Source organism: Macaca nemestrina, chromosome X (genome assembly GCF_043159975.1).
Source record: "Macaca nemestrina isolate mMacNem1 chromosome X, mMacNem.hap1, whole genome shotgun sequence".
Classification (NCBI taxonomy): domain Eukaryota; kingdom Metazoa; phylum Chordata; class Mammalia; order Primates; family Cercopithecidae; genus Macaca; species Macaca nemestrina.
In genome coordinates this window covers 19,317,528-19,336,192 of record NC_092145.1, presented here as the reverse complement: position 1 = coordinate 19,336,192, position 18,665 = coordinate 19,317,528, and the positions used below count along the sequence as shown (strand labels likewise).

The following is an 18,665-nucleotide window of genomic DNA, read 5'->3' as shown; positions in this document are numbered from 1 at the left end:
ACCATCCTAATTCTGTCTCCCCTGAGCTGTGCCTGTCTTGTCGACTCCTGGGTCGCCAGAGCCTCGTGCAGAACCCTGCACTTAGTAGGGGCTGGATAAATACCTGCCCAACTTAAAAATATGGACCTTTTCATTTTCAGCAATGAGTGTAATTCCTGAAAACAAAGTTCTGTTTAGAACAAAAGTATGCTGTGTCTTTCTAAAACAATGACAAAGAAGCGGAGTTTGCCGGCCAGTAAAGCTGGTGTTTACACTGGGATGTTTACATTTATGTCTAAGTTTCAAGTTCGCAGCTCGAGCGCCACTGAATCCTGCAGTACAAGAGGCAGGCAACTGCAGCCCCTCCCATCCTTCCCATGGAGTCAAACTCCAGCCAGAGGAAGGTATGAGACCGATAAAGGAGAAGGCTGACACCAGAAAAAAAAAAGTTGGCCCTTTTACCCCTCATTCGTTCATTCATTCGCTCATTCCGCATTAGACACCAGAGCCGGTGCCAGGAGCTTAGGTCACCAAGAAGAACAATATCCGGTGTCCATCCCAGGGAGTCGGAAAGAAACAAGTAAAAGACACGGTTCCTGCGCGGGGGAGGGGCCTTTGGGCGAAGGAGGCGCGTCGTTTTCTCGAAGCCAGAGATATTTGTCCTGCCCGCCCCACCCACTCCCCCAAGATGGCGTCCTCGCGACACCCGCCCGGCCACCTCCGCGAGGGAATATTCCCACGCCTTCCTTCCGTCTCCCTCCCGGGCCGGCCGATTCGCCGGGAACCCCGCGGACCTCAAGGCCCTTGAGGCATCAGGGGATCCCAGTGGCCCTCGCCCCGCCCCAAGGCCGAACCCGGTGGGCGTCGACGCCCGGCAGTAGCGCTCCCCCCTCTCCGGCGCCCCGCCTCCCCGGGTCTCGCGCCGCGTGCCGGCGTCGGCGCCTTTTGACGCCACAGTGGGCGTGTCGGCGCGACCCGCGACGTCGCGACGCGCCGACAATGGCGGCTGCGTCGGCCTGAGCAGGGCTTAGTTTACAAGTAATATCCTGACGTTGCCGAGGGAGCCGCAGTCGCCTTAGACCCGGTCGGCGGCGGCGGCGGCGGCGGCGGCGCGCCTGCGCGCTCCCGCGGCGCCCTGGACCTAGCGGCGGTGCCGAGGCCCAGCGGAGCAAGCCAGGTGGGCGGCGGCGCGGCCGAGCTCCCAGCATCAGCGCGCGCGCGCGGTGGGCGGGCAGAGCAGGGGGCGGTGCGGCAGCCGAGCGGCCCCGATTTCCCGGGGACTGCTGGGGCGCCGCGGGGAGGCGGGCCGGGGGGCGGCGGGGCGCGAGCAGAGCGCGATTGACCTCCCTTTTTCTGCTCAGCTCCAGCGTCATTTCGGCCTCTTAGTTCTTCTGAACCCTTCTCCTGAGCTGAGTAGGAAACATGAGCGGCAGCAACTTGGATGGGAACGATGAGTTTGATGAGCAGTTGCGAATGCAAGAATTGTACGGAGACGGCAAGGATGGTGACACCCAGACCGATGCCGGCGGAGAAACCGATTCTCTCGGGCAGCAGCCGACGGACACCCCCTACGAGTGGGACCTGGACAAGAAGGCTTGGTTCCCCAAGGTAGGAGAGTGCCACTGCAGAGCGGGTCGCCTGGCCAGCCTCGCGGAGCACTCCTCTTACGTTTGCTTTGCTGAGATCCTTGGTCCTTAGTCCTAGCCCCCTTGGATAGCGGCGCTTCTTTTTGTTGTGTTTGTCGGGGCACCGATGTGTGAAGGAACGTAAATCTTTAGGGTGGTGTCTTAAATGTAATTTTTAAGTTTTTTCTATGCTTTATTAATCTTGTCTGTGAAGGTCACAGTTGGTAATTACATTGATGACTGCTTTTTATTGCGAAGAGGAAAAACACCAAGAGCAAATTTAGTAGCTGTCCATTTCTGGTAGCCGACCCCACTTGTCCTAGGAACTCAGATATTTAGCTTATGTACTATGTGCAAAATGCAGTTTCTTGATTTTTTTAAAGTAGCTGTTTACATATCTTTACTAATTGAACTTTCTTTGCACCTTGCTTTACTTTTCTAGCAAATTTTGTCCCTAAGCATGTATGTTTGAACCATATAACCACAGGAATAAGACTGGAGACGCACAGAATACAGATGGAAAATATCTGTGTATATTTGTTTGGAGTACTTGGAAATTGCTAAGTATTTTTATTTCAGCTTCGAAGTAAAATAAGTAATGTTAAACTTGGTTCTGTAAACTTTGTGGTAAAAGTGCCCTTTTAATCTGGCTCTCATGAGCAGGAAAGGGCACACTAGTAGCACGCAAATTGACTTGCAAGCCAATAATACAAAACCTGTCTCCATTGCGCGACTGGACGGCTGTTTTAAAAATTCTTTTGTAACTTTTCTTTCCCATTCTGTATTTGTATACATATTCCAATGCCTCCAGATTGTTAAAATTTACGATTTCACTTCTGTATTGGTAGTACTAGTTTTGAGTGCAGATTTGGTTTCTTCAGCATTCTGAATACTTTTAACAAAGGTGTGATAATGGATTAATGTGTGACTTTATCTTTTTATGTTATTGAAGCCCATACCTCTTCAAACTTTGGGTTTTACATTTTCCCCATTCCATGCGTGCCTAATGTTGATTGGTATGATGGTATAACTATATTTCTTTAGTTTTGCAATAACGCTTTTCCCCCAAAGGGGAGGAAGATAGATATGAGTTGGATTTGTCTTTAATTTGTTCTGTTACTAAAAGATAACGTCTTAATTTGTGATAAAGTTAAAATGAGCATTTAGTTTTACAGTTGTTAACTCCATTCTTTATATACCAAGTCAGAGTTCTGTTCTACGTGCTCTCTGCATACAGATATTTAAGTACTTATTGTACACGTATATTTGTGCATGTGTACAGTAAGAGAAAAGTGGATTCTGTGGTTAGATTATTCATTGACTGTTGGTTTTTATTGTTTTATTATCTGGTACTTCCTTTGTTGTATGTATTTGTAGCCTTAGTTAAGTAGACTGTAGAGAGGTAGTAATTTATAAATGAAACAACTAGAAAAGGTGCCAGCATCACTTAAAATGCTTTAAATCATATCTCAGACATTTGCATTGATCGTCTAAGTACTCGTGTCTTATTTTTTATCACCGCATGCACAATTTTCTATATAAGATGACTATTGCATTTATACTCTAATAACTACAACTATTATCCACAGAAACACTTCTGTTTTAAGTTGTGTAACCATGCTGTAAAAACAATTTAAACTTCTTATGGGTGGAAATAATTTTGAATTTCTCTGTCTGGGTCTGCTGAATTGCTTGTTTAGATCACTGAAGATTTCATTGCTACATATCAGGCCAATTATGGCTTCTCTAATGATGGCGCATCTAGTTCTACCGCAAATGTTGAAGATGTCCATGCTAGAACTGCAGAGGAACCTCCACAAGAAAAAGCCTCAGAACCCACTGATCCCAGAAAGAAGGGAGAAAAAAGAAAGGCTGAGTCAGGTAAGTGGTTCTGGCTTACAAATTTTAAGTGTAAAAATTAAAAATATGGGTGTGCATATGTACAGTTGCTTTTCCGAGAATTATAATAGCTTTGAAGGAATAAGGTGAGTTTTTTCTTAAAGGTAGTGTCAGAGTTATAAAGAATCAAGATAAACTGGCCATCATTTTTCCCAGATAGGGCTCTAAAACTAATTATTTGTCAAAAGATTTAAATCCTTTGAAAGCTGGGTAGTGATTTGAGTTAGTTTATCTTGGTCTTTTAAGAGTAAGAGAAAGGTCCTGGAAGTTTCAAGAAACTGCTGCTTTGTCAAGATTCCATAATATGACTCTTATCTTTTCTTGCAAGTGTTTTATTTATTTAATTAATTTTGATTTCTAGGATGGTTTCATGTTGAAGAAGACAGAAATACAAATGTATACGTGTCTGGTATGTATAACTTTTTAAACAAGTTTAAGGTAGGAAATACTCAATTTTGAGATTTTTCATGAAGTGATTTTGAGCTTTCAGTTTCTCCAGAGTCCATTTTTTATCATTGTGTCATTTTTTGTTCAGCCGTTTATATTAGTAAGGAATATGTGTGTTTATTACAGAACCAAGAAATTTAGTGTGTAACTTTGCATACCAACCTTTGGGCGTCATTAATGTAACTTATAGCAGTGTGTCCCTTCCCATTCAGTGAGGCCCTTAACAAAGCATAATTTTAATGTATATTTGAACACACAGAAATGTGAAATGTCTTCAGTTCTGTAAACGTAAAACTCTTACATATATTTAGAAAATCAACACTGCATTCACCTAAGTTATAGATTTCTAATTGATAGAATGCTAAGTAATTCACTTTCATTATCAATTATAAATGTTTTTTAATTTTTCTTAAATGACAGGTTTGCCTCCAGATATTACAGTGGATGAATTTATACAACTTATGTCCAAGTTTGGCATTATTATGAGAGATCCTCAGACAGAGGAATTTAAGGTCAAACTTTACAAAGATAATCAAGGAAATCTTAAAGGAGACGGTCTTTGCTGTTATTTGAAGGTAAGTTGTATGATCAAATAAGTTTCTTGTATCTTCGTTTTTAACTCAGGAACCAGGGCTATAATTTCTATAGATGATAACCAACACCAAGGACTACTCAAAACAGGATATGAAGAAAACTGAAATTTCAGTTAGTACCTGTGTGTATCACATTGGTAAGATTATTTACTTGTTTTAAGAAAATATATTATCAGGTTAAAGTGTTATATAAGTATGTGACTGGAGTGCTTCTTTTGTCTTGAAAAATTCTCACTGGAAAGATTTCTTTATTGATGTGTACAGTCAATTCAGACTACATTTTAAAAATTCAAGCAGAAAAAAAAGCCAGTGACATTTTAGTTGTCCATTGGAATGAATTACACCAGGGTTCAGCAAACTCCGGCTCTGTTTTGGTAAATACAGCTTTATGGAACACAGCCACACCAATTCATTTATGCATTTGTCTATGGTTGCCTTTGTGTTTCATTGATAGGGTTGAGTGATTGCAGCACAGACCTTGTGGCCTACAAAGCCTAAAATATTTACGAACTGGCCCTTTAACAAAAGGACTTTTCTGACCCTTTTATTAGACCATGAAGGAGACGATAGCTTAGTCTTAACTCCTTTAAAATATTTTTTTGAATGTGAGAAAAGAGAGAGTGGTATTAAGAGAAATTTGCAGAACTGCATGTAGTCATAGTACCATAAATTACACAAAGAAACCTCAGTGCCAAAAGCAGCCATCATTCCTGGAACACCTGCCACCTTAGGAGCATGTGTTATACATTATCACAGGGTACAGAACAAATGATGACATGTACATAAGTCAAACCTGAAAATAATTACAGAGTAAAATCAAAATGGTAAAGCAAAAGTACAAACACCACAGGTGTGTTGTGAGCATGCAGTATTCCAGTGGGATCAGAAGAGGGTAGGATTAAGGTGACAGCTTTTTGGGAAATAGGTTTTTGACCTGAATCTTAAACGTGATGGTAATGGGACATGAGCATGACCATTTTAGGATGGTAGTTTTGTAATGTTCAAATGTAAGGAGATTTGAGAGTTTTATAAGTTCTTTAAGGATTATTCAAAAATCTGATAACAGATTCTTAGGGAGTTCTGTTAGATGTTTAAAATTTTTTAAAGGAAAAAAAATAGAGTTTTGAGACCCATAGAAGTACAAGATTGTCAAAACAGTCAATTGAGTTCCAGGAAAATATAGTGAATTATTCCAGGACCTATATTTATGTGAGCAGCTGAGTTCAGTTATCCATTTTTGTTTTCTACAGGTCCTCTGATCTTTGACTCTGTTTGTATAGGGCTGATAACTGTCCTTTCTGTAAGACCCGGAATCCATACATGTATTTAATATAAAGTACAAGTCATCAAATAATTGTCTTCTGCTTCTCAGTGTATTGCAGACTTACAATTTAATGGATGAACCAAAAAATTAAAGTCTGGCTATGGTGTTCCCAGTTCCTTGAGTCATCTAGTCTTTTAAGTAAGAGTATTATAGGATTTTAAAAGAAATACACCTTAGAAATCATGCAGATTTGCCCCCTTCATTCTGCAGATAAGAAATTGCGGCCTCAAGAGACAGAATTACCCAATAATAGCATAATTTACTGAACACCTACCATATGCTAGTCCTTATCCTTTCTATGCATTATTTCATTTAATTTTGTCAAGAACCTTGTGATGAAGGTATTAACTATTTCCATTTTACATATGACGATACTGGGGCTCAGGAAGCTTGAATAATTTACCCAAGTTCACACAGCCGGTTAGGGACAGCTGTGTCTCAAATGCAGGTGTCCTGGTTCGGATTCTAGAGTTCTTTATCTCAAAGAGAGAAAAAGATCTCATATATTAGTACTATATAAATGTAAGAATTTAAATTATTTTGTGTATAATCATCATTCATCTAAAAAACTCCTGAACTTTTATTTCATTGTATAACTGACTATATTTTATCTTACCTTTATAAAGAGAGAATCTGTGGAACTTGCATTAAAACTTTTGGATGAAGATGAAATTAGAGGCTACAAATTACATGTTGAGGTGGCAAAGTTTCAACTGAAGGGAGAATATGATGCCTCAAAGAAGAAGAAGAAGTGCAAAGACTATAAGAAGAAGCTGTCTATGCAACAAAAGTTTGTAATTTTTTTCCCTTTTGAAAAGTTCTATATATTCTAGAGTATATTTTTGGTAATAGCCATCTAGTTTTATTCTGTCAAATGTGCCTACACATTATTTTAAAATAATTTCATTGGATCATCTGGTACTTCTAGCAATCTATACAATAGGATAATTTAGCAGTAGTGGGAATTTTAATTTTCCAGGGTGTTTATTTGTAATATAATAAGGGCTTCAATGAGCTAAGAGAAGCCATCTGTTTGGAAAATGTTGAACATCAAATTAAATAAGATAGTTAGGCTTATGTACCAGAACCATTAGTTTACCTTCTGTGTGGATTTAAATCACTTGTACCGGGGCTAAATTTTTATGTACAGGTTTGTTATAGGAATTAGAAATGACAGGATTTTATAATTGTATTTACTGTAGTTGTATGTAGTATATACTTAATGTCATCAAGTTTCTGTTATTATTCTGTTTGTTTAATGTACTTTGCAATATACTAGTTTTAAGAAATTAGTCAAAATGATAAATACTTTTATCAGAGTAAATTCTAGTGACACTTCTAACACCATGCTTAAACTAATGAAATATCATAAAAGCATTTAGTTGTGATGTCTCATCGTTTTTACAAGAGTAGGTAAAATTGCTAACCACATATTTTTTAAACAGTATCAGTAAAATTTATGATTGTAACAGAGTGAGTAGTTTTACATAAAAAGTGCAGTTTGTTTTTTATAATGATAAAGTACCTAAAAACCAATACAATTTAAAAGTATTTTTTAGCTTCAAAGTGTATCCTTCTGAACTCATAAATACTAGGAATTAGAGATTTTTCAAGGGTCTCATTGGAATGTTTGTATAATCAGACAACAGTTGCCCTGAAAAACATTAAATCTGGGGATTTCAGATACTGGGGCCATTTTGCCTCTGCCTTTTATTTTATTTTATTCTATTCTATTTTATTTTATTTTATTTTATTTATTTGAGGCAAGAGTCTTGCTCTGTCACACAGGCTGGAGTGCAGTGGTGCAATGTTGGCTCACTGCAACCTACACCTCTGGGGTTCAAGCTATACTCATGCCTCAGTCTTCCCAGTAGCTGGGATTACAGACGTGCACCACCACGCCTGGCTAATTTTTGTATTTTTAGTAGAGACGCGGTTTCACCATGTTGGCCAGGCTGGTCTTGAACTCCTGACCTCAAGTGATCTACCCGCCTCAGCCTCCCAAAGTGCTGGGATTATAGGTGTGAGCCACCGCACATGGCCCCCTGCCCATTATTTTTATTTCAGAAAGTTTTCGGACTGGAACTGTGACTGAAATACAGTTTGTTGTTGTAAAATCCAGTAATTATTAAATATTCAATAAAGTACTGTATGAACAACTCATTTTTTTCTCTCTCCAAGTCTGAAGCAAAATTTACAGTTTGTTGTTACTGCTTCATTGCCTCAGGCAGTTGGATTGGAGACCTGAGAGGCGAGCCGGACCATCCCGGATGCGCCATGAGCGAGTTGTCATCATCAAGAATATGTTTCATCCTATGGATTTTGAGGTAGGAAGTGGTGTGCTTACTGATATAAATGCTGATAGGCTTTCTTTCTCTCAAGGGAGCCTGGAGCTTGCTTGCCCCATCTTTGTTATGTCACCTCCTACGTGTTTGTGCAGTGAGTAGTAAAGGAAGATGGAGCCAAGAAGCTACTTAAGTCTTTTGATTTCCCTTCCCTTTGTTTAGCCCAGTATTGTTTTAAAGTATATCTCAGATAAGACTGTTTAATAACCATACTGCGCCCCAAACAGCAGCTACTTGGTATGAGAAACCATTGAAACATATCATCATTAAAAGATTTATGGGAACTGCTTGTGGATTTTGAGTGCAGGCCAACAAGTATGGGCTGATTTTGGTGGGGAGTACCAGCTTCACAATTGTAAATGCAAACTTCAGCTTGGTACTAAAAGTTACAATGCTTAATGTCCGTGGAAAAGTCCAAGAACAGCAAGTAAAAGTGAATAAGTACATCTGTTATATATCAACTTTTTAAAATGATTTAAAAAGAATAAAGTGAATGGAACTGTCCTTCCTCCCCTCAAAAAAGTGAATAGAGGAGGAGCAAAGAACAAGGAGTTCTAAGGAATATTGTCCTCAAAGTACCTTGTGTTACTTTCTGCCTCTATTCTTATCTCTGTCTACTGGTGTAGACTGATTTTATTGTTAGTGGAGAAACAACTCTTTATTCTCTCCCTGGTTCTGAAATTAGTGATAGCAAGTTATACAGAAAGCAGATTATACAGATAGCAAATTATACAGAGAAAAATGTTCATAATGTAAACTTCCAGGTTTACAAATGATCTAGTTGTCATCAGTGCCCATTCCTGACCCTTTTGTGCATTTAAGCAGTCAAAATGATAATATAATTGTAGCTCCCTTAGCGAGGGCTCCACAACGGACAGTTCAGCTCTATCTCAATGAATAGTGTTGTGATTACTGTGTACCTATGGAGTTTGGGCATCTTTTGAGGTCATTGGAAAGATACGTGTGGTTTATTTATGAGATTGATTGATTGATGTCTCTTCTGACCAGAAATCTGGAAGAATTTTGAAATATAACAGTTTACAGTTGCAGTGATAATGAAATATGGTTTAAAAACACATGCACACCAGTTGCATTTTGAAATACTGTTTTTGCCAGCAATAACTTTAAAATAAACGCATAGAATTACAAAACCATTAGCTGGGCATGGTGGCGCATGCCTATAATCCCAGCTACTCAGAAGGCTGATTCAGGAGAACCACTTGAACCTGGTAGGCGGAGGTTACGGTAAAATTGCGCCACTGCACTCCAGCCTGGGCAACAGAGCGAGACTCCATCTCAAAAAAAAAAGAACCAAAAACAAAACAAAACCAGATCATAGTCATTAAAGCAGCATATAAAATAAATGCATAGATTGATCACAATAGTTAGTCTGCTAAATACAACTCCGAGATTTCTATTATTTATTACATTTTATCCCCCTGCTAAATAAGTGATTTGTTGAACAGAAAATCAAACACCGCATGTTCTCACTCATCGGTGGGAATTGAACAATGAGAACACTTGGACACAGGAAGGGGAACATCACACACCGGGGCCTGTTGTGGGGTCGGGGGAAGGGGGAGGGATAGCATTAGGAGATATGCCTAATGTAAATGACGAGTTGATGGGTGCAGCACAGCAACGTGGCACATGTATACATATGTAACAAACCTGCACGTTGTGCACATGTACGCTAGAACATAAAGTATAATAATAATGAAAAAAATAAGTGATTTATTAGGTGGCATATTTATTTCTGTGACTTGAGGTCTTTGATTCACACATTTCATACTCCTGCCACTCGAGTGTGAATGTAAATGCAAACCTAATTCAAAGTATCTGGAACCTCTGCAAGTAGAAATCTGTTGTGTAATTTTATCTATTCTTGTTTCTGCCTCCTGCCTTGCTCATTGAAATACCTTATTTGAGTCTAAGGATCACCCTGGGCAGACTTAGCTTTTCCTAGCTTAACAAATATTCTTTCCCCAAGACCACATTTACTCTACCTTGACCCCTATATATTCCCTCCAGTGAATATTCTTAAAGATAGAAGTTTCATGCTTGCAAATTCCTGATTTTTTTTTTAATCTTCTTGGTTTAGTATAAACATTACTTTGGAGTTACAGAGCCTTTATGCTACTCTATTTTGTTGCCTTCATAGCATTTATTATTATCTGAAGTAATTTTGACTCGTCTACTAGAATGTGAGCTCCATGACACCCAGTATTTTGTCTACCTTGTTTGCTGCTGTATTCTCAGTACATAGAATTGTGCCTGGCACACAGTTGGCCCTTAATATTTATGTGATGAAGAATTGAAAGAATTATTAAATGAAACCCTTGTTATTTACAAGCCAGAGTCTTTTCATTCATCCGGTGGATAAAACATTTTCTCTTCAGCATCTTTGCAAATGAAAGCAAATTTTCTTTTTAGATGGCTTATGCCACAAAGGATGGTAGGACATTGTTTTGGCAGTGGTGGAATTAGTTCACAAAGAAATGCTTGGTGATGCTATCCTTGTTTGCCCACCTTCATGGTCTCACATGGTCCAACTAGCTTGCCGAAAGCGTGTCAGCAAGAAGAGTGACAATCTTGCTTTTGTTCACTGTCTCTGAGCACCTGAACCTCAGTGTAGACCTGTGCTGTCAGATATGGTAGCCTTGTGTGGTTAAATGTAAATTAATTAAAATGAAATAAAATTCAGTTCATCACTTGTACTAGGCACATGTAGCTAGTAGCTACCATGTTGGATAATGCAGATATACAACATTTTCATCATCACAGAACCTTCTATTGGACAACACTGGTATAGACATTGTATAACTTTTGACAGAAGTGTCCAACAGGAAAACCTGCTTTTATTGCATGTTTTTTTTGGGGGGGAGGTGTTTGATTTGACTGAAGACTCCATATGAGCCTAAAGAACACACAGCAGCGTTGAGCTTTTTACTGGAAAACAAAAACTGAATTGTCAGGTTATCCTGAAGTATCTGAAAGGAGTCAGATTTTGGGTGGAGGGGTATATTTTGATTCCAAACAGTTAGAAGCAACATACCTAAGAATACTGTCTGATATCAGGGTAAATAGTGAAGGCTAGCTAACATTTTTAATGTAACTTCAGAGGGTCTTCAGTATTTAATTCAAATCCATATTTTAAAATGCATTGCCTGGCAAATTTGAATACCAAGACATGAAGAGTCAAAACTCAGATGCATTAGCCGGGCGTGGTAGCACGCACCTGTAATCCCAGCTACTCAGGAGGCTGAGGCACGAGGATCACTCAGGAGGCTGAGGCACGAGGATCACTTGAATCCGGGAGGCAGAGGCTGCAGTGAGCCAAGATCGCGCCACTGCCCCTCCAGCCTGGGCGACAGAGTAAGACTCTGTCTTCAAAATAAAAAAAAAAAAAAAAAAGAAAGCAAAGCAGTGAGACATTGGTATAGAAATAAAGGTGATGCCTACCCCCACCATGGAGTCACACTTCAATTTAAAAGTTGTTACACATGTTGAAACAGTTTTTTTAAAATATAATCCTGATTTTCCTTGGTGAATAAAAGAGAGGTATTAGCAACAGTTTGTCAAATTCTTAAAAAGATTTTCTTGAATATTGACTTTGTACAAAAGTCTGTGCTATTTTCTGTGAGGTATCTGAAACTCAATAAAACAAAGTTCCTGCCTTCTGAAAGCACTCACTCTAATAGGAGTTAACCACACACACACACACACACACACACACACACACCCACACACCCCAAAAGCCATAACTTTTAGTCTCTACTCCTATTCTTCTCAGGTCTGATAATTTTGTATACAGCAGATTGGCTGCTTCTCCAAAACTGGGATTTATAAGTGGGGAAATCCAGAGTTCTGCCAACTGTAGTTTTAGAAGCCTCAGATTTATGCAAATAAGTACGATTTTATATTTTTTATTTTAAATCAGATTTCAGTAACTCCCTGCCAGCTTATTTTTGCTTTTTGAAGAACCTTATGGGAGGAAAGCCACAATTCTCTATAGTTCCTCTAGCTGATGAGAAAAATGAAAGCGTGTAAGAAAGATAGATGCACTTAAATGTTTCCTAGAAAGTATAAGTCACCTTCAATAGAAATTTATAGATAGGATATTTTCATTTATATTTGTATGTAGTTGAAATTCAAGCTGATAATGTAGCTTTTCCTGAGCCCCTTTTATGCATTGGTGCTTTGAGAGAGAGTTGTTAATTCCCAGAGGGAATCTTAAATCATTTTGTTGTTGTAGGGAGATTTCCACCTGAACTCTAGGCTACCAGAAACAGCAGTATTTGAATGTTCTTAATAGAGTCATAGTTACAAGAAAGCAACAGCTAAGAATGTATTTTATTGCATGCTTAATAACAGCTCCTTATTTGTATGGTTCTATTACAGTGTGGTAGGAGACAAGACAAACAGTAATCCTTATAATGTTTACTCTGTGAGTTCAAATAGCATCTTGGAAGCACAAAAATCAATCTTAGGACACTTAGTCAATAAAAGGGATGTATTACTCTCTCTCTCCATTACAATATTTCTGTAAATAGGAATGTATCGAAAACACAAAGCAAAGGGTTCTCATCAGCGTGATGTTGATGCCCATGCAGAACATAGGAATTAGCAGTCTGACTGAATATGCACCACAGGACTTCCGCCTTCTTCTCCTGCTCTGCCACTGTAGGCCCCTTCTGCTGCCTGCCATACTTGTCCATTTCCTTTGTTTAAAGCAGGGCAAACCTATAGGAGTAGCAGTGGATTTAGTAGTCTAATTTTATTTGATTTTGAGTTTTAAAAAAATTTTATAGACTGAAAAACACAGCTCACCTTAAGCGAAACCTTTTTGTGTCTGTTGATTTATCAGAACAAGAAGTTGGATTCTCAGGATTTATAGTTAAAGAAGGGAGCACACCCATTTTCATCATGCGTATTTTTCAGGATGATCCGTTGGTGCTGAATGAGATCAGAGAAGACCTTCGAGTAGAGTGTTCGAAGTTTGGACAAATTAGGAAGCTCCTTCTCTTTGATGTAAGTTCATGGCTTGGACATACAGATCCTGAAGCAGTCATTCCTCCACCTTATAAGTTCTTCCCAGATGTTAGTATACCCCTGGATTTTAGATTAATGTTTTTATAGAGTAGTCCACTATCTTGTGATAATCATCTATTAGCAATAATGAGATGAACATGGATTACAAGCCAAGGATTTGATGGATTTGGTATGCCTTGCTTATTTTCCGTCATCATTACCCTAAAGTACATGATCAGGTGAAAGAGGGTACAAGAAAAATGTTTGAGATCTCTGGTTCCCTATTAGTCACATATTCTCCTCTTTGTGAATTGTTCTCATCCTCCATATTTGGAACAATCAGGGAAAATATTCTCCTGTGTATTTCCTCTTCTCACCCTCTTTTTACTTCCAAAATTGACACCCAGTAATTAAGAGTCACCATTTATTGCTTGTGTATTACAAGCTACTTTACATGTTATCTTACTTAATTCTCAAAACCGTTTGAGGCAGGTTAGCACTGTTATACCCATTTTACAGATGGGGAAGCTAACACTTTAGAAATTGAGCACCTGGCCCAAGGTTGTTCATCTGGTAACTGACAGAGCCAGGATTTAATCCCAGGGCAATATGACTTCAGAGTTTACACTCTTAACAATTATACTGTCCTGCTTCTCATTAGACAGGGATGTCAGTAGAAACATTTCCAAGGACATTGTGCTTGGTTCTTGCTAGGTAAGATTAAGGTAAAGAAGCAGCTGACTGCATGTGACTGGCTGGGATAAAAGGGAAGAAAGACTTCATACATAAAGTCTTTTACTTCAGAGTATCAGAGAGAACACTACTACTTACCTACTTTGTGAAATGTATGTGTTTTATTTTTAATCTTACCGTTCATTCCTTTTTTTTCTTTCTTGTCTTTCTAGAGGCACCCAGATGGTGTGGCCTCTGTGTCCTTTCGGGATCCAGAGGAAGCTGATTATTGTATTCAAACTCTGGATGGAAGATGGTTTGGTGGCCGTCAAATCACTGCCCAGGCATGGGATGGGACTACAGATTATCAGGTAAATTCTGCAGCTTGTCAGGGACACACACATTGTTTCATTACCAACAAATACTGATCCTTCAGATCTAAATTTTGGGTTTGGTTTAACCTATTTAATGTAACAATGCTTCTTTTCTTTTTATTTATTTATATGTTTTAATTTTTTACTCTTCCTCTTTATTATTTACAGTGCTTCTTTTAAATAATATTTTGCATTCAGAAGATAAAGAACTATTTGAGTTTTTCAGTTTATAAGTCTGAAAGTTTGAGGCTTGTTCAGAATAGTGATAAGAAAAGAACACATTCAACCAAATGTTACTCTTCCTTTGTATGCTGTGAAGTATGGACAGAGCTCAAATATTAACTTTTTAAGAGATGAGACATTTCTGCAGTACTGTGATATTTGGCCTTTATTCAAGTGATCTTATTTAAGGTCAACTCTAGTAAATCAAGATGTAAAGTTTTGAAAACTGAAGACAGGGAATTGCTTTCCTAAGAAGAGATGCTTTATAAAATTAAGGTTGTTTCATCAATATTAGATATGTTCAGAAAAGTAACCTTTTGCCTAAAACTTATTTTAATGGCAGTCTCCATTTATCCACAGGTGGAGGAAACCTCAAGAGAAAGGGAGGAAAGGCTGAGAGGATGGGAGGCTTTCCTCAATGCTCCGGAGGCCAACAGAGGCCTTAGGCGTTCAGATTCTGTCTCTGCTTCCGAAAGGGCAGGGCCTTCTAGAGCAAGGCATTTTTCAGAGCACCCCAGCACATCTAAAATGAATGCTCAAGAAACTGCAACTGGAATGGCGTTTGAAGAACCTATAGATGAGAAGAAGTTTGAAAAGACAGAAGATGGGGGAGAATTTGAAGAAGGTGCTTTTGAAAACAATGCTAAAGAAAGTAGCCCCGAAAAAGAAGCCGAAGAAGGCGTCCCTGCAAAAGAATCTGAAGAGGGCTGCCCCCAAAAAGAGTCTGAAGAAGGCAATCCCGTAAGAGGATCTGAAGAGGGTAGTCCTAAAAAAGAGTCTAAAAAGAAGGCACTCAAAAATGATTGTGAAGAGAATGGCCTCGCAAAGGAATCTGAAGATGACCCCAACAAGGAATCTGAAGAGGAGGCTGGCCCCACAAAAGAGTCCGAAGAAGATGACTCAGAGAAAGAGTCTGACGAAGACTGCTCTGAAAAACAGTCTGAAGATGGCTCCGAAAGAGAATTTGAAGAAAATGGTCTCGAGAAAGATTTGGACGAGGAAGGCTCTGAAAAAGAGCTTCATGAAAATGTTCTTGACAACGAGTTAGAGGAAAATGACTCCGAAAACTCTGAATTTGAAGATGACGGCTCTGAAAAAGTGTTAGATGAGGAAGGCTCTGAGAGAGAGTTTGACGAAGATTCAGATGAAAAGGAAGAAGAGGAGGATACATATGAAAAAGTATTTGATGATGAGTCCGATGAGAAAGAGGATGAAGAATATGCAGATGAAAAGGGGCTTGAAGCTGCTGGTAAAAAGGAGGAAGAAGGTGATGCAGATGAAAAGCTGTTTGAAGAGTCAGATGAAAAGGAAGATGAAGATGCAGACGGAAAGGAAGTTGAAGATGCTGACGAAAAGTTGTTCGAAGATGATGATTCCAATGAGAAGTTGTTTGATGAGGAGGAAGATTCCAATGAGAAGTTGTTTGATGATTCTGATGAGAGGGGGACTTTGGGTGGTTTTGGGAGTGTTGAAGAAGGGCCCCTATCCACTGGCAGCAGCTTTATTCTCAGTAGCGATGATGATGATGATATTTAATCCCTTAAACTTGCTTTTTAGGGAGAGTCCTCCATCTACATTTGCCTGTGCTCCAGGGTAATTACTAGTAGTGTTACATGAACATGTGCATAGTGGTAGGATGCCATCAGATTAAAGCATTGAAGTTTTTCATTGTTACCTGTACCTAATGGTTTTAAATATATGTTAATTGATTGTTTAGTTAAAATGTCATAGTTACAATGCAAGTAAACTGGATACTTGTTCTTTTGTCAGATTTGTTAAATGCATGCAGAATAATATTTTTAAAAGCATTGATTGAAGTTTGTGATATTCATCAATAAAAAGTTGGTAATACGCAGAAACTGAAAATTGGACTTGAGGTAAATTGCATTGTAAATTCTTGATACCGCTTTATTTATACTGACGGTTGGCTTTTCTGAGGACTTGAAGAATCCCTTTGTAGTCTCCTTGCTTCCCGCTGGTAGTAGCACATATGTCTCCATTTCCTCTCTATAAACCAGAACATGTTCCTAAACTCAGAAAACAACCCTCTGGATTTGCTTTTTCTGCCCAGCCCTTGCAAATTAACTCTTGTTTGTTTTCTACCCTCTTTCCATTAAAATTGACTCTCAGATGTGCAAAAGTGAATTTCCTGTGGTCTACAGCTCCCATTATTATTAAAAATCTAGAGAACCAGATTAGAATTCTGCCTTGTACTGTTAGCCTCCTTGGGCCCCTTTAGAAGTTAATTCAAGTTAGAGGACCTCTTCCCAGAAAAAAATGGGGAGGTTCATGGATGCCCTGAAGTTGAAGAACTTCATGCATGCTTCAGTTGTTCGTTTTTTTAGAATCTTAGTGCCTAGCACTGTGCAAAGTTGTGTAGTCCCAATAAAATTGTGGGTCTTTCTTGATTATGCTTTCCAAATTCAGTATTGATGAATTTACTTTTGATGTAGCATTAAGAAGCTGTTCTCAGAAATTAGAAGCATTAAAATAAACTGCATTGGTGCTCTTTCATTACAGTATCTGTAAGTGTAACCCTCTAGATAGAGAAGAGTTCCTATACTTCAAGTCTGTTTTTATTTTGAGAATTTTTTAGTTGATGTCTGGGATTTCGTAAAATCTTCAGGATTTTCACCAGGGATAAGTCAGTAAATGGGGTGAAGAAAGTTAAGTATAGAAAAATTGCAAACCAAAATAGTATTTCCTTTAAAGATAAGCCAGAAGCATTTAAACTTGAATTTATTGGAAAATTGGTTTTCTAAATGAAAGGAAAAGAATGCTTTACCTTCCATATACAGTGGTTAGAACGGATTACCCTACAACATAAATTAGCTCTGAGACCATTAGGAGAATTTATTTCATTCTTTACGTTAAAATTTATAATTTTGGAAATCCAGAATCTCTCAAAAGAATATACTATCCATCTAGTCTGTTGTTTTAGATACTAACCATTGCTTAGTAAAGACTCCCTGCCACAATTTTGGGATGGGAAATACATTAAAAATAGAGCAAACTTTCACTATTTGGTGGGTTTTGTCTAAAGTCATTGCCACCCCTGGCAGGTTAACCGTCTTCTGTGTGAACTCAAGTGTGTGTGTGTGTTCACAAGTGTGTGTTAATGGATTTCAGTTATGCGATACTGTCCTGAATATTTTGACTTCAATTTGGTTGATACCACATACACAGGTTCTTTTCATATAAACACACTCGAAGTGAAAATCACAAACAGATGTAAAATGGTAAATAATTTATAAGGTGATATAAACAACAGAAATTAGAGTCATAAAGCACACATAGCTACCTGTTTACTAAGTAATCAGATTGTATTAGTCCTGAAAACTGAATTTAATGTGAGGCAAGAATACATCCTATTATCAAAAGAAAAATGGGAGCGGGGTGGATTTTAAGCCCAGCAATGCTCCACAATCACCTGACAACTACTAAGTTTAATGCTCCTTACAGCTATAATTTACACAAACTATTGGTACATTCTGTCCTAAATGCATAAACCAGAAGTGGCTTCAGGCGTAACTTTGAATGGCTTGAATGCCCTGCTGTCTGAGTCCACAAGTACCTTGTACAAAAGAACAAACATGAAACTTCATGTTAGAAAAAACTATTTCTGGTCTTTGCAATATTAATGAAATACTGAAATTATTACTGCTTTCTATAAAAGAAATGTAATAAGGGCAAAATTGGAGTAACTCAAGTACTTCCTTCTCAAGTAGTAATAGCTCTGGGCTCTTTGTGAAGCCCTGAGGAGCCAAATCCAGTTCATTTGGAAGCCACTACTTCCTTTTCAGAGTATAATCTGCTTTCTTGATGTAAATTATTTGGTCATTTCTGAGGCTTGGCAAGAAGGTAGGGATTAGCTAATATTCTGATTATGCCTTTCTCAATCATGTGAGTGATTTTTTGAAAAGTAAACCAAGTATTTCTATGTAATGCAGAGAAGTGCTCTTAATTAGTTTGAACAAAGCCATGGCCTGGAGAACAGTAGAAGGCTTATAAATTTGCCCTTTGTGAATATTTGTCAATTTTCTTATAGATTTTTCCTTATTGAATCTCTTTCAGATACAAGCTGTATGCCTTTCTTTGGATGGTAACTTCATTTAAAATGAGTTTGCTCAAATGATTTTTGCCTCTTACCACAC

The 18,665-nt window shown here is 38.5% G+C and overlaps 1 protein-coding gene across 1 annotated transcript; it reads left to right on the top strand.

The window, feature by feature from the left end:
- The first annotated feature begins 1,020 nt into the window (after positions 1–1,020).
- LOC105481373 (HIV-1 Tat specific factor 1) lies at positions 1,021–16,377 on the top strand. The gene is made up of 10 exons (XM_011740906.3): positions 1,021–1,156; positions 1,341–1,587; positions 3,305–3,485; positions 3,865–3,912; positions 4,371–4,525; positions 6,494–6,657; positions 8,095–8,194; positions 13,154–13,243; positions 14,149–14,286; positions 14,872–16,377. The coding sequence occupies exons 2-10, from the start codon at positions 1,402–1,404 to the stop codon at positions 16,045–16,047; spliced, it is 2,238 nt and encodes a 745-aa protein (XP_011739208.2). The 5' UTR covers positions 1,021–1,156; positions 1,341–1,401; the 3' UTR covers positions 16,048–16,377.
- Positions 16,378–18,665: the final 2,288 nt, after the last annotated feature.